Source organism: Trifolium pratense, linkage group LG3, assembly GCF_020283565.1.
Source record: "Trifolium pratense cultivar HEN17-A07 linkage group LG3, ARS_RC_1.1, whole genome shotgun sequence".
In the NCBI taxonomy this organism is placed as follows: Eukaryota; Viridiplantae; Streptophyta; class Magnoliopsida; order Fabales; family Fabaceae; genus Trifolium; species Trifolium pratense.
Window position 1 is genome coordinate 8,754,916 of NC_060061.1, and position 17,040 is coordinate 8,771,955.

The 17,040-nt window shown below is 32.2% G+C and overlaps 3 protein-coding genes across 4 annotated transcripts; 2 read left to right on the forward strand and 1 right to left on the reverse strand.

The window, feature by feature from the left end:
- The first annotated feature begins 908 nt into the window (after nt 1–908).
- LOC123917393 (probable trehalose-phosphate phosphatase J) lies at nt 909–3,955 on the forward strand. Of its 2 annotated transcripts, XM_045969094.1 has the most exons (12): nt 928–1,033; nt 1,137–1,392; nt 1,541–1,681; nt 1,777–1,848; nt 1,951–2,043; nt 2,133–2,195; nt 2,298–2,399; nt 2,498–2,575; nt 2,750–2,819; nt 3,136–3,206; nt 3,358–3,450; nt 3,558–3,955. In XM_045969094.1, exons 2-12 carry the CDS (start codon nt 1,144–1,146, stop codon nt 3,624–3,626), a joined length of 1,101 nt encoding a protein of 366 aa, XP_045825050.1. In that variant the 5' UTR covers nt 928–1,033; nt 1,137–1,143; the 3' UTR covers nt 3,627–3,955. The 2 variants fall into 2 exon arrangements, with proteins under 2 accessions (XP_045825049.1, XP_045825050.1); XM_045969093.1 differs by having other exon boundaries at nt 909–1,033; nt 2,498–2,819.
- An 8,065-nt stretch (nt 3,956–12,020) lies between these two features.
- Nucleotides 12,021–12,794, reverse strand: LOC123914544 (NDR1/HIN1-like protein 13). The gene has a single exon (XM_045965746.1). It carries the CDS (start codon nt 12,792–12,794, stop codon nt 12,021–12,023), a length of 774 nt encoding a protein of 257 aa, XP_045821702.1.
- A 1,935-nt stretch (nt 12,795–14,729) lies between these two features.
- On the forward strand, nt 14,730–15,848 carry LOC123916237 (PLAT domain-containing protein 3-like). The gene is made up of 2 exons (XM_045967649.1): nt 14,730–15,074; nt 15,167–15,848. Exons 1-2 carry the CDS (start codon nt 14,994–14,996, stop codon nt 15,668–15,670), a joined length of 585 nt encoding a protein of 194 aa, XP_045823605.1. The 5' UTR covers nt 14,730–14,993; the 3' UTR covers nt 15,671–15,848.
- The last annotated feature ends 1,192 nt before the right edge of the window (nt 15,849–17,040 follow it).

Here is a 17,040-nt window from a genome sequence, read left to right on the forward strand (position 1 = left end):
CATTAAATTTTTAAACAGAGCAATTCTCACAGAGATCTCTACTCACTTGACATCCTTAATTTCATTGATAGATAAAAAATTTAAAAAATAATTTAATAATAATTTGTCGATTTTAATTGATTTGTTAGATGTAAAAAATCCGTTACAAATAAAATATTAACACCGAGTATGCAACGTGTAAGTGGTAGAAAGCCGTATGAATGAGTCGGCTAAAGGATATAAGCCACGTGTATTGATTTTATTCTTTAGCCGGAAAATAAAAATAAATAAAAAATAACAAGATCAGTTGGAAGGAGTGGAGAAGCTGATTACTACTTTTACTTTATTTAGAAAATTAAAAATACTACAAATTTATGAGTGGCTACTATGCTATGCTTTTGTTCAGTGAATCATTGTGTCTTGGTGTTTAGATTTAGGAGCTGAATTGAACTACAATTATGGCAACATCAAAAAACCCATTCAGTAGTATCTTCTGTTACAAACAAATTAGTAGTAGTGTAGTTTCAAAAAGAGTGTGAACTGTGAAGAAAAAAATGGAATTGAGGAATAAGGAATAGAGATAGTGCACTTGCAGTGTGGTGCTATATTATGGACCATGGTGGCGGGACCTCAAGGATATCATCTAGGTAAGGTAAGATTAAAAATACTAAAATTTGTCGCAAACATTTAGACACAGTATTTGATCACACTCACATAAAAATATAATTGATCTTTCGATCTTTTATCGAACATATTTGACTAAATGATACGACTAAATTTTTGTGACCACCCAAAATTTTCTCGAGGAAGTTAAGGCAAGGCAAAGTAAGTTTGTGGGGTCCTTATAATTCTTTTCAAAAGTGGGTCCCACTAGTGAATTTTGGTCCTTTTGGACATTCCTGTTTTTGTAACTATAAATCTCCCCCACAGCCTATTACCTCTTCCCCCACTCCCTCAACTCTCTCTCTTGCTCTTTAGTTCAATTACTCTCTCTGTTTTTCTTTACTTCTTCATAAGCACTTTTGCAGCTTAACTTCCTCAGCAACCTTATAAGGTTCATATTCAATTAATATGTTACCTTGACATTATAAGAATTTAATAACATGTGTGATGTTAATTAACTTAGTTTGGTTGGGTTTTGAATGTTTATTTTACAGTGAAGATATGACTCAACAGAATGTGGTAGTGTCTGAGACCAAAACCGGAATCAACAGTGGTGGAAGTACTATTACCGTGGCACAAAAGCCACCAGCAGCACCAGGATACATTCCCATTCCAAGGAGGAGAATTTTGAAGAACCTTGAAATCAATGGTGGACAAAGAATCAATACATGGATTGATTCTATGAGAGCATCTTCTCCAACTCATGTGAAATCGACTCCTTCTTTGGCTGAAGAATACAATTCTTGGATTGTGAGTATAATCAAAATACATGGATTTATTCATTTCACATGCAAATTTTCAACAAATAGTGGATCTGATTTTTTTATTTTTATATAAACTAGTAAAATAGTCGTGCATTCGCACTGTTTGACACAGTGTTATTTTTTTTTTCAAACAGCTTCGCCATCCATCGGCATTAGACATGTTTGAACAGATTATGGATGCTTCCAAAGGGAAACAGATTGTTATGTTTCTAGACTACGATGGCACTCTATCGCCTATAGTCGATGACCCTGACCGTGCTTTGATGTCTGAATCGGTTAGTTTTACACTGACGATGTATATATATATATTTTTTTTAAATCTTTTAATTTTTTTTATTTCTGATAAATTCTATTTTCACATATAAATCAGATGAGAAAAACAGTTAGGCAACTTGCAAGATGTTTTCCTACCGCTATTGTTACCGGAAGATGCATAGACAAGGTACACTTTGACTCTTTCAATTTCTATTCTATACTCTTTTTTTTTTATCCTTTTTCTTGAAAAGATAAAAGAGGACTAATTTTTTTACATTTTTCTGTGCAGGTGTACAATTTTGTTCGTTTGGCTGAACTATATTATGCTGGTAGCCATGGCATGGACATAAAAGGGCCAACAAAAGAGTCCAAATACAACAAAGTGAGTGACTAGCACTAGTATATTATATAATCATAAGTTTTATCAATTCTAAGAAATATAAGATTAATATTCATTATTATTGTTTGTAGAATAAGAAAGCTGAGGAAATTCTTTTTCAACCTGCCAGAGAATTTGTTCCAATGATAAATGAGGTTAGTCACACTCACACAACTCTTAATGTAAATATATTTTTATTTTATTTTTAAAAAAATTATAATAAAAATAACTATTTTTTTTAACTTGTGAATTTTCAGGTGTATGAACAACTAGTTGAAAAAACAAAATTGACTCCTGGTGCTAGAGTTGAGAATCACAAGTTCTGTGCTTCTGTTCATTTTAGATGTGTTGAGGAAAAGGTACATACATATTAATTATAAGTTTATAGCAATTAATCTTTGTTATTATTTTAGCCAGAATATTTATGATCTAACTCAAAATTATTTATTATACACAGAGATGGGTTGAATTGGCTGAGCAAGTAAAATCAGTGATTAAAGAGTACCCTAAGCTTCGTCTTACACAAGGAAGGAAGGTGGGTCATTGTTCTATATATTTTTTTTATAATTATTATTATTTTTTTTTTGGAGGGGGTGTTATATTTTTTATGGTGGGGTGTGATTTAATTAGTTCAAAGGTGATTATGACAGGGATTAAGAATAATATAAATAAAAGATGTCTCACTTTCAATGTCAATTGTTTAATACAGGTATTGGAGATTCGTCCCGCAATTAAATGGGACAAGGGCAAGGCCTTAGAATTTTTGTTAGAGTCACTTGGTGAGTAATTTTAATTTTAATTTTAATCTTGTATTTTTTTTGGATCTTCCTTTGTCACAATCAAAACATATATTTCATTGAACATAGTATAATATATAATTGCACAAACTTATAAATAATCTACTGTTCATATGGTCATTAATTAGTTGGATAATTCTTCAAAGTATTTGACCATTACAAAGAATTAAGAGTGTGACACCTACACCTCGTGGGATTAGATTAATCATAAGATTATTTTATTACCATGCACTTCTAAATATTTACTAATTTTTTAATATGTCCATCAATTAACTAACTAATAAATCGTTTTCAACAGGATTTGCCAACTGTAATGATGTTTTTCCTGTTTATATTGGTGATGATAGAACCGATGAAGATGCATTCAAGGTATCCAATGATCTCTAATTGTTTTTTTCCCCTAATTTTTTATTACTCTAATGAATAATGCTTAATTAATTAGTACTAAATCAAGTATGTTTAACCGTTTGTTAACTATTGTGGATAATTGAACTAACTTGTTTTATCTTATCTTAATCAGAAATTAAGAGACAGAGGACAAGGTTTTGGAATTCTAGTGTCTAAATTTCCAAAGGACACTACAGCTTCATACTCCTTACAAGAACCTAATGAGGCAAGCATAATATAACACATTGTATAATATTAATTAATATGTCTCTAAATTACTATACTATTTAATTTGTATCATATATTAATGTGTCTTAATTTAATTTCATGCAGGTTATGGATTTTCTTCAACGTTTGGTGGAATGGAAAAAAGTATCAACAAGATCACGTTCACGGGTGTAGATGAATACAAGAAATTGTACATCACCACTGGCCATAAAATACATGACTTTTTTTTTTTTTTTTCTATGCTTTTTTTAGATTAGGACAAAGAGCAAAATTGTATGAAAAAAAAAATGAAAGACAAAAATGTCTTTCTGAGTTTGAAGCTCTCAATTGTCTCATTGATGTAATTAGCTAAGTAGCTAGTAATTAGTACGGGGGAAAAAGTATATGTACTAACCATCAGATAATATATATGAAGTAATTCTGAATGGGTTAAAAAAATTGTACTCTTGCAATATGATGATTATATATTATAAGGTTACGTATCAAAAGATATGTATTTATAAGTTGTTTGTCGTGATATGGTTATTAGACATTAGTAGTGTGTACTTAGTATGGTCCCGCAATCTAGTTTAATTGCATGTTTGCTAGTACGAATTAAGTTGTTGGTTTGTGGTCATTGAGAACTTTGAAAATATCGCCCTTAAGTACCATTTGTTCCAGAATTTGTGAAGAAGAAAATAACTTCATTGGCTCTATTGTCTATTCTTATTTCTTATGACTAGTTCAACTACAAATTATATATAACAAAACAAAATAAAATAATTGGACTTTAATTGTTAATGAACTTTACCAAACTAAGAACGAATTGTTCGGAATAATCAAGTCTGTTTCTAGAGTGGAAACAATACTTGGCCAAGGCGGAAGGAGGAAAGTGTCACAGTTCTCTTAAATTTTATAACGTTCATTTGAGAGTTAAATAATTGATTACTTTATGGCTCTAAGATTGGTTAATTATTAAGCAATTTTTACATGAAAATAGTAGTTAGAAAATGTCTGATGTTGAGTGTGGTATGTGGCGGAAGACGAGTAATTGAAATTTGGATTAAAAAAACCGTAAATTAAATCATTGTTAATTTATTTTATAGCATACAAAATATTTTAGGTAAATGTTAAAGTTTTGTTCATGGTAGTTACAAAGAATATCATTATAGAGGACGGAATTTAAATCTCAAATATTTTCATATTTAAAATGCACGAGTCAGACAAATATTACAGATTAAAATTGATAATCTAATGTTGAGTAATTTAATTCTCAAGTATTTTTTTTGTTTGACAATAAACTACACTGCGCGCAATACATAGGGAAAGAACTAAACGGATTACAACATATCTTGAATACAATTTCTTTATGAAGTGATACTACAATACCACTAACTAGGTTTTTGGTATTTGAGACCAACAAAAACAAGTGAAAGTGGTAATTACTTCATTTAACATCTATCATTTCAATTATTATTACTTCTTAGTGATCAATTAAGTCCATAATGCGCCCATTGTATAAGAATCTCTTCTATATGTAGTATTTTGGTTTTTGAGTGAAGATTACACAAACATTTTTTTTTTTTGACAACAAGATTACACAAACATTAAAAGGAAATTAATTTTTCATTTGGATAACAATTACTATATAAGAGTAATTGTCTTGATTCATTGAATATGGCTATAATGTAATGTAGATAGCCATCTCAAAAAAGAAATAATCCCATCTTACCTACCACCTAGAAGGTTACAATGATCCACTTGTATTAGTTAAATAAACTTAATTAGGACCACACTAGTCACTCACACATGTACATAACTAGCAAGAACTTGTACAAATGAAATAGTAGAAAAAAACTAACTTGTTGCAATATATATCTCAGTAAGATATCCTTAATATGGAGATAAGATCATAATAACCAATCAATGATTGGATACTTAGAGATTCAGGTAATAATAAGAGCAAAAAAGAGGGTCCCTTACCAACTTTATTATATAGAATATTTTTATCCTATAACTGAAGCTGACTCAAAAGTTGTAGTTGTGGGCTAGACTTTATAATTGGTGCTCAAAATACTTAACCCTTTGTGATATATGACTTTATTCAATGTGTACATCAATGCTCCTTTGGCCATATTGCAAGAGACATCTCCAATAGCTTTAGTTCTGTCATGCAGTATACTGACATTTATGTATTCTATACTATAAGTGTTGGAAATGGTTTCATGCATTCGTATATTATTACCATAAATTCAACACAGAAATAAGTAGTAAGTATATAAGCCTCAGAGAAGGACCTAAAAATAGCCCTGCTACAAAAAAATTGAACACTTTTAGTATATGCAGGGCACTCAATGTTGCATCCGATTCGTGTATAAGTAGGTCGCATTTGAACCGTCTGATCAATATTAAATATAAAAAATTAAAAAATATGTACTATCTGATCTAAATCAAACCGTCAAAATGTGGCTCACATCGTGTAATCACATTGCACATTGTTTTCAATTAAAAGTTGTGCTATTATTGATATAGGAAAAACCCATGTCTTGTACTAAAAAAAGCCCTGCTCCTGAAAATTGATCGGTATATGCAGGGCCAATGAATGTTAGATCTAGCTAGGTTGTTTGCGGTCAGCCACATCATTTGATTAAGATTCGATGATTCAAATTTAATGTTTCATTCAAAATACACATTGAAATCTAAACCATTTGCTATTGATCAAACGGTCGAGATTCAGTAGCCGACAACGTACAATCAAAATGCACACCCATCCATGTCCCTAATGGGGTGGGTTTTGGGGACCAGGGTTTTGCAGCAGTAACCAAATAACGCAGTAATCGATCTCTTTCATTGATTTCACATTGAACGGTTATAATACATATGTGTTAAAATAATCTTGGCCATTCATTTAAATTGAACTGTTGATATTGTAAATATGCTAACGCAGTTATAACAGACAATCCGTTTAGTTGGTTTTGGTACTATGAACACCACAAATTAAATTATAAGTCAAAGACAGATTCTAGATCAAAACTTTACTACTACAATTATTGAATGTGAAAAACCTGGCATTTGTATTATTTATATAGAGATTCTAGGTTTCATAATTAAGTTCCACACATCACATGCAACTTGTTGATACAAAATAAGTAAAAGGTATAGAAAAGGTGTTTGATTTTTCATATTGATAATAACAGAAACCAATGCTATAAAGAAAAGGGAAGAAAGGTTAGGGAGATTTCCATTATATACTTATGTGTCCACTATCTTATGAATTATGAAATATGAACCTTATGCTTTGTTTTGTTTAAGTAGCTAGATTTGTGAGGTGGCACAATATACAATAAGAGATGGCAGAGACTATAGTATTAAAATTAACACACACCAAACAAATCATGTGAAATGACCACAGATATTATGCACATGCAAAAAGCTGTGCCCGTGTTATTGCAACAAGAAACATGCAGAAAAAGCTAATCTATAATGTATAATGTAATGATCGAGACTATAATGTTTATGGCTTATGGCTTAGATTCTGTGATTTATTAGACACATAACAAAGTTGACAAAAGAAAGAAAAAAGAAGAATAGGACTTGTGTGTGGAATAATTGGTGCTTAAGTTGGAAGAAACTTATTGTTTTATTAATTTCTCTCTCTGTCTTTTTGATTTTGTATTGTAGGATAGATGAAGAAATGTTACTATGTTTTTGTTCGATTATGATTGCATGCAGTTAAGTTTCTACGCGGTAATGAATATTAATTGTTGTTTTGAGATCGACGCTCTATATTGCAGAGTAAAATCATATAGTAAAATGATCTCAGCCGTGGATTTAAATCAGACGACTGAAAACTTTAACTATAGCGGCTGAGAGCTGTAGCTGCATAGCAGGAAATCCAATTCCGTTTTTGTTAGTTAGTGAAAATGAAACATAACATTGTGTTTAGGGAATCTATATTGGTTGAAAGAAGAGTTGGAATCCACTCAAAAAAATAAGGGAGATGTTTGATGGGAAGAATAATAACATAGATATTTGGAATAGAGACATTAACATGACTCCATCCAACCTTTGACAACCTCTCTCTCAGATGTTATGTTAATTTGTGTGTGTGTGTCGGACGTGGAAAGATGGACTCCACCAGATTTATGATTGATGCCTAAGTTTTAAATAAACTAAGCTTTTCAAAGTTTCAATTATTGAAGTAAAAGTTGAACACCATTTCTCTGCCAATTGTCATCTTTCATTTTCACTTATTTGCCTTTGTAATTTAATTATTCCCTTTCTCCATCAATCTACCTCTTCTTTTACTATAATATGCATTGGCTCGTGATCTTAGGAAAAGAAATTTTATAAATGCTTAGAGCATTACCATTAAATATATACTTCCATTTCAATTACTAACATATATAATATAAATTTGATGTACTTAATCACCCTTGGTCACCCACATTATACACTCTTGCTCCCACCAACCCCAACCTAGGAGTAGAAAATTGCAAAAAATGTAATTAATGTAGAAGCCATATAATTAATTAAGGGAGTAAATCAAGGACTCAATCATATTCAATCAAAATGATTAAATATTGTTCCAAGTAATGGTATTAAAGTATATAATTGCAGCCACAATATAAAGGTTTTAGAAGTGTGCAGCGTTGGTCACAGTCTCAAAATTCAAATGTAAAATTGCATCCACAATTGTGCCGCAATTTGAAACTATGATTAAGACTATATCAAAGTTTTTGTAATTGCAACGCCGAAATAAAAATTTCAGAAGTCCCTCTACAACTGTATGTTATTGTAATTGCAACCGCATTAGACACATTTTCTCGCATTTTACCACAATATCAAAGTTAGCAGCCACGTTAAAACCACAATTAGAACCATATATGTGATCAATATATTAATATGAATCTAGATCACACGCAGTAATTGAACTCATAAAGCAGCATTAAGATGTTAGAAGAACCTCTTGTGTTAGTCTTTGTTAAATTGTCATGTTGTCAGAACTCAGAAACTATGCTATAGAATAGTGAGTGGTAAGTGAATGGTCCTTAAGTACAGATGTATGGTTCTCACAAATTTGTTACACGTGTCTTAGTTTGGAGTATCGGTCCCCGCATTGAGGGTCGAGCCCACAGAACAATGCTACTTACTATGCTATGGTATGGTTTGTCTTATAAAAAATACCATATAGCATGTTATATATGAATATAAAAATTAAAATATGCATTTTATATATATTTTCTTTTTACCACAGTATCCGATTCACTTGACTATCTAATCTGATTTGAGAAATCAAGTGGTTTCGGTACTCTTCCAATCGCAGTTGTGAAAGACTGAACCGTAGTCCTCTCTACCAAGTCCAACGTCAATCACTACCGGACTAACTAATGATGATTAATAATTATAAAGTACTATATAGGTTGAGTATTGCACCAGTTGGATACGGTGAACTTGTTTGGCACATGGGGTCACCATGTGAGCCAAAGATGCCTTGTTATTGGGGAACAAAGAAATAATGATGTTCTGTTTGATGGGTCACTACTCACTCACTCACTCACTAGCTTATTGATCAGAGCAGTTATGCCTGTTCAGCTGTGTTCTCATGATCTGAAAACACTCTCTCTGAGAACGCACGTATGAGTATGAGAGTGGAAATATTTGTATTGGAATAGAGGAGGAGTGATTGAGAATGTGCCACAGGGTTATTATATATGTACTTGCAATGTCTTGTATTGTAGTATCATGTGTTTGAGAACAGTTTACTTTTGAGTGATTGAATTTCGTATGATATATTGATACGTGTTCATTATGAACCGATACCATTGCATTTTGAATCTTTATTCTTTTTTACTTTAAAAAAACTAGAGTATTCTTTTTTCTCTTTTTTATTTGATGAGAAAAAGTAGTGTATTCTGCTTTCAATACCGTCCAAAATAATCAGTATATTAACTTTTCTGTTAAGTATTTGATGATAATACTCACATGACTGATACTGTGAATATTTCAAAGGTGCTAATGCTAACAGATAAAGAATTAGTTGATAGAGATATTGTTTGTGTGTAATATGTAAGGACGAAAGTTTGAATATTGATACATTCATTTGTTTGTCTTAAAATATAAAATTCTAGAAATTAGACTACTTGACAAATAAAACATACTAAATCTTGTATGATCAATTGGTTAAAAAAAAAAACAAGAGGAAGTTTCGCATGATCACAATTACTTAGTCACACAATTTGAGCACAAGTATTTATGAAAAGGGGGAAGGAAAAAGAATGAATACTGTATTTTTTATTTAATATAATTAAACAATATGTAATTTTGTTTGAGTGTATTAATTTTTTTTCCAATGAGTGTAATAATTGTAACCATATAAATAATTTTTTTTCCAATGAGATAGAAAGAAATTAGTGTGTTTTTGGGTAGAGACTAAAGTGTTGAGAGATTTACTTTTGTCATCATACTAGTTACTTGCACGCTCTACGACTTTCCTGTTTTACCCTTCTGCTACTTAAGTAGCTTCCGCTATTTAAATGAGAATTTTTTGAAAAATATCGTTCACTACTTAAGTAGAAGACGTTATGAAGGTATGATATTTTTTGGGGTGTCCGTTACCTAAGTAGCGGATGGGGTATGTTGGTAAATTTGTAGGGCGCACAAAAACATTGATAGGGTGGCAAAAGTAAAACTCAAGTGTTGATAAGTAAGGGGATTTAGATTTCATTAATTTGGACTTTTTGTGATTGGGCTGTCCAGGCTTTCATAACTAAGTCCAATTTTGTGAAGAGATTGGGCCTTCCAACATTAACATCAAGAGTTTTACTTTTCATGTCCCCCAAAAATCCTCACGCGCCCCTTGAAATTATCAAACTAACCCGTCGTTTTCTAGGATGCGAACAGAACTCTAAGTAGCGAGTGACAATATTTTTTATTCAAACTCAATGTCTGCTCCCCCCTGAATGAAAAAATTATGAAAATAAAGAGTTCACATTTTAGAAAGAAAACCTTTTTTTCCATAATTTTTTCATTCAAGGGGGCGCAAACGTTGAGTTTGAGTAAAAAATATTGTGACATGCTACTTAGAGTGCGAACTTAAACACAATTCGCTACCTATAGTGCAAACTGAAACACAGTTTGCTATTTAGAATGCGATCAATTTGCACTTTAACTATTGAATCTTATAAAAATTTGGTCACAGTCCAATACCATATTTTATTTGATTATCACTGGAGCGTTATAAATGATATACTATGAAAATGTTGTTTTTATTATTTTCAAGATTCATCATCTGTGATTAACCTTTGTTCTTTGTTCTTCTTTCCATCACAATTGTTCATTTTATGAATCTCATATCTTATTCTTAGTAAGTTAAAATAAAAACATATTTAAGAAAATGAAAATAGAAAATAATTTCACAAAGTAAACAACCGCCCTTTAGAGATGCTCTAGTAAGTAGTAACACACTATTTTATACACATTTTATACTCTTTTATCGATTAAAATTCAATCAAATTTATATGGGGGTTCACAAAATTTAATTGAAATCATGTGAGTTTTAACCAATAATAAGATTTTGATGTTCATGTTTCTCCCTAAAATTATGTAGAAAAACTATTTAAAATATGCACACCTTATATGAAGAAGCAGTTGATTGTTGTTTTAGTTTAATCTTTGTGATTTGTCCTATAAGAAGAGCTTAATTTTGAGCTATGATGAAAATTATTGTGATGTAAGAAAAAAGAAAGAGCTTAATCTTAGTGAGAAAATTGACAGAATGTGATTTTACATGACAATTTAACCTTCTCTAGGAATATTTATTTTGATATATTAGTAACTTGACCAAACTAGGAACATGATCCAAGTCCAGTTGATCATTGTTTAGATTATACATCGATTTAGAACTTTTGGATTATACACCTCTAGCTACTTCAACCCCTATCAATTTTACTTGAAATTCCAATGGTTGTTTTTGAGCCCCATTATTTCTTAATTTTTCTGTCCATCTTCTCTCACTTCTCACCCTTATTGTGTTTTATGGATTTGTTTTCCAACCTTTCATCAAAATTCTTAATCTGTGTAGGATTTGTAACTCTCTTGTCTCATTACACCCGATTTCTTCATTTTCGTATATGCTCTTTTATAGTAATTGACGACACAATTAAGTTAATACCATTCCGATTCTCAAAACAGAGTGAGAAATGAAAAAAGGATTTGTGATAGTACAATGTTTTCGCATTCTACTATCCACAAATCTCACATTCTACTATCCCAAATCTCTTCCCCAATTCTACTCTTTTTGATTCATTGCTCCAAAAAAAAAATACTTTGATTAATAAATTTTCATTTGCACATTTCAAATGAAGAAATACAACTGCTAGAACTATAAACGAGTGAAGAAGAAATTATGAGAAATGATGAAATCAAAGAAGGAAAAAAAAAAGAATAAGATCAAACAGGATCATCAGTTTATAGTTTAGTAATTGATGATGCTGCCAAATTTTATATATATTTTCATCTTCAAATAACTTCTTCAACAATAACAACATAATGATCCCATGTATCCCCCATACCCTAATAATTAAATCATCAATATTGTTTGAAATGTGTATCACATACTTGTGACAAGATTCGTGAATCACTCCCAAGATTGTTAACCTTAAACTTACAAACAACATTAGATTTCATAATCCATGTCTCGATTCCCGAAGCCGCAACCCTCACACCAAGATTCATATCCAATTCAAATGCCATAGGCGTGTTCCCCTTTTTCTTCGGGAGTGTTCTACTCGTACCCGTTACATTAACCTTAAATTGTGTCGAAGAATCTTTACCTTGTTCCAACAACTTTGGAAATGTTCCCTTGGCAACCTCATTTTCGTCGAAAAGCATGGAAATCTCGGAACTTTCATAAATAATTCCCAACCTTGTGTTTGGATTCTTCACCCTCATAGAAATTTCATAATGTGGTGGCTTAGTAACATTTTTCGCCGCAAAATTTGTAATTGTAAATATCGGTCCCGTTGGATTGTAAATGATGAACAATGTGGCTAATGTTATTCCAACAATGGCAATGATTGTAACAAGGATTATAGCAATTGTGAGCAATAAACGAGAAGAACAACAACAAACACGTTGATTCTTTTTTTCGTTGGGTGGTGGATTGCGGTAACGTTCAACAATCAATGCATTCTCACTTGGCGGAATACGGTAGACTTGATCTTTTGGGAATTGAACGATGTACATATTGTCATGGCAGGCGCGGCTTGGTGGTGGTACCAACGGCAAATGTGGTGAGACGACACGATCAATGTCATCGGAGGTGGTGGTGCCGTTGTTTTGTGGAGCCCGCTGCCCTTCCATGGGCAATCGTAGAATTGGCTACGAGAACGCGTAGTGTAAATGATGCATGGATGGGAATAGGAGTTAGTTGTGGAACAAACAATGAGATGTTAAATGAGAGATATTGGTGTGGAGGAGACACCTTGGAAATTAACACACAACGAAGCATTGAGGAATATACTATCATAAGCTAATTCGAGATTGTTAACAAATATTGAAATAATATGTTTTATGAATCAAGTCCTCTATTATTAGTAGGTAAAATTAATTTTGTCCATTTTGTGCTTTGAATAATTGGTAAGCTATTTAATAACTAATCACTACAAACAAAAAACTAGGGAAATGCTAGTTGCACATATAAAAGGCATAAGAGCAATTTTCACATCCCATCCCAATGCCCAACAACAATATATATATTTTTTTTTTTGTCTAGGTAGCCTAGTTGCTAGAAAATTCACCTTAAAAGTGAATAAGTGTCCGAAATTCGAACTTCGGCTCCTGCACATATAATACGATATTCCTGCCAACTGAGTTAAGCTCACGTAGACAACAACAATATACTATTCGGCCCATAAGTTAAACATATCTCCGCTAAGAAAAATTCACCCTACTCCAACCTTGTAGAACCTCCTACTACCATAAACACTCTAAATTTCATATTTGCTCCTGAAAATTTTTTAAAAAGAATAAAAAAAATTAAGTCAATAGTTCTAAAAAAATGTTTTTCATCCCATGAGATTGTCGGAAAATATTTGAGTTTTCTTTGTAACAGTTATTTATTTCACTTGTTTAAAAATATTGGGAAACAATCCATAAGTCCTAACTTTACTAGTAAAAATATCGAATTTTTTTGGGTAGGATGTCATGACTAAGGTTCGAATTCTGACTCCATCACTTGTGTGCGTGAGTTTATAATAACATTATTATTTCATCTATCTATCTAAAAAAAATATCGGCAAACAATCTACCAAAAAAAATATATATTAGCAAACTTAAAATCAACCTTGTCACTCTTTTAGGATTTATAGGGTGCGTTTGATATTAAAGGGTAAGTAATAGACAGAAAAACACAACCCATGGTAGAACAATACAAAACAAACTTTTATGATTCCGTACAATTTTTTGTCTTTTACGGTATTTGGTGAACAAAATGGTATTTTAATATTTTAGACAAGTTATACTTGAAACAAAAAGTTGTGTTGAAGTTTAGTGGGGGAAAAAAATTTCTGTTTTTGTCCTGTCCCTTGCCTTCTAGTTTGTCCGGTCCCCGAAACAATTTTACATTCAAACATAGTACAACTAGAGTTGTGTTGTCTAGTCCCTTATTTTTTAGCAGATCAAATGCACCCATAATTGATATTTTTTTAATCAACCAAACTTAATTCCTTTTATTAAATAATAAATATTCAATATATAAGGGGATAATTTCAAATATATAGAAACTAGTTCAAGAAAAAGCCTCTCCCGCAAAAAAAAAATAATAAAGCAACCATATTTGTTTATCTCATAATAAATTTAACTTCAAAGTTTACACAAGACATCAAATTAATAATATTAACAACAATTAAACTAAACTATGAATTGCCGCCACGCTTAGTCTGGATAACTTCAACCAATGCATAAGAATCACTTTCAAATTGAGCTCAATAAAAACCGTTGTTGTTTTGGGCCGTACTTTGACCGGACCAAGCTCAATGTTACACCCGCAAGCCTAATGTCAAATTCATTGACATATACTTACAACCTTCGAAAACCCCACAAGATATGCATTATTCTAACTTCTACCTCCATCTTAAACTTATCTTAACTTAGACGTCGATACCCTCTATTTTTTTTTGTTACATCGTAAGCATTTCTTCGATCGGTCCACTAAATAAATTTTCAATCCTCTCTTTTATATCTCAAAATAAAAATTGAATTATGTTACGAACGCAAGCGTGAATAGCTTCATCCATGGCATGCATTAGGGTAAAATGATAGATAAACTCCCCCATCCATTCCACTTCCACACCTTGGATGAACCCCTTTCCCATCAATAATCATCCAAGGGATAAATATATAAGGAGAAAGAGAAGGAAGAAAACAGAAAAAGAAGACGTGTCCACTAATCATTTTCCTTTTTATTATTTTAAGAATTCCTTAATCACATCGTGCAACCATGTGTCCCTCGCTCTATTTATCAATTAATTCATCTTACTCCTCATCACCATCTTCACACAAATGGCTACCACAACAACAACAACATTGTTCATCGCTCTTCTCTTTCTCTTCTCCCTCTCCTTCACCACAACCGTTAGATCCGTAAGTATATCACTATCTCTCTTTTCCTTTCCGATCTTCATTATTTAATCTAACTTTCTATTTACTTATCTCTGTCTGAATGTTGATTGCAGGAATCCGACAATGATTGCGTCTACACAGTCTACGTTCGAACAGGTTCAATCTTAAAAGGAGGAACCGATTCAAAGATCGGAGTCAAACTATACGACAAATACGGTTACTACATCTACATCAAGAATCTCGTTGCATGGGGCGGGTTAATGGGTTCGGGTTATAATTACTTCGAACGTAGTAACCTTGATATCTTTAGCGGAAGAGGAGCTTGTCTAGACGGACCCGTTTGTGCCGTTAATGTTACATCTGACGGTGACGGTGCACATCACGGTTGGTATTGTAATTACGTGGAAGTTACTAGTACTGGGCCCCACGTTTCGTGTTCTCAGGAGCAATTTACTGTGGAACAGTGGCTTGCGACTGATACTAGTCCTTATCAGTTGTGGGCCGTCAGGAATCTTTGTCAGTATAAGTTGGATCAGGCCCGGCCCAAGATCGGCCCATCTGTTATTAACGACAGAAGAAGTGGATCTGATTTTTCTATTTTGAATGCCCGCGCGTGACAATGAGAAGGGTTTCATTTCAATGTAGTGAGTGGTGTTTTCAGTTTTGTTTTTGTTTGTGTGTTTTGGATCGATAAATTTGAATTGGATTCGGGTTTCAGGGCCAATAACCCGCAAGTGTTTTGTAGTCTTTTTTCAATAATAAAAGAATGGCGTTATATGTCTTACTTTTGAATAATTGTTTTGTTGTTATAAACTTATAATTGAACCTCATATCATTGAATTAGGTTGGTGCATAACATTTTGTTTCTGCAACCTAAAACTTACTGTATTTCATATCTGATATTGTCAAGCTAGTTACACCTTTGATTTTACTTTCCGTATTCATTGCTCTCGATAATTTGTTATGTAACAGCCGTTTAAATTCAATCGCCTAACCTTTGTAACACTAAAATGGTGAGCAACCTTCTCTCCACTATAAATTACCCTACAAAAATGCTATGTTTTCTTCCTGTTATATATGCTACTTTCTTTTGTTAACGATAAAGACATGGAAGGAAGTTCAGTTGCTTGCATTACAAGTCAGTTATAATTCAACAGTCCATAACTGCTTGTAACTAATTAACTAAGTTGGTTAGGATATAGTTAGTTAGTTAGTTAGTTAGTTAGTTAGTTGTTAGAGCTTGTGTATAGAATCATAGCTTGTATATAAGAGATGATTGTATCATGAACTCTTAAGATTTGTGCATAATAAATTGTTTCCTTCTGCTTCATCATTTTCTCTGCAGAAGCACACAAAAATATCTAGCTTCAAGTTGGCAACAAAAATATCTCTTTGTTGGACTAAATTCGAAGAAGGAATCGAGGTTTAACTCCAAACACTTTATTTATTTACCTATAAGATTTTTCGCAAAAGCACAATTCCAAAAAAGATGTTGACTAGTCTAGTAGTCTTCATTGCCTTACCACATAAGTTACACTAAGAAACAACATAGCAACCTCCAGCACACAAATTTTCATTTGTGGAAACTATTTTTTTGTGAGAAACATGAACTGAACAACTTTGCGAAAAAGAGAATAGAAGATGGGGGAGTGAAGAGCTGTAATAGCAGCATGACGGCGATGCGGCGGTGTTAATAGAGAAGATGATCGACCGAACAAGCTTTAAGTTTGTGTGTTGCTTCTTTACTTTTAATAATTAAAACTAAAAACCCATCTTTAAATCTGAACTGTTGATTGTTTTTATTACCACGTGTCACTCATCTGCTATAGAAACTGAAAAACTGGCTGGAGTAGATCTGAAAAGGGTACATTGCTCAACCAAAAAAACAGTTAGGCACATTCAAAGGGCAAAGTGCGCTCTATTAGGGGTTAAAATTAAAAATAGAAAATTTAAATATCAAAATTTGTTGGACCTTATATATCCATGT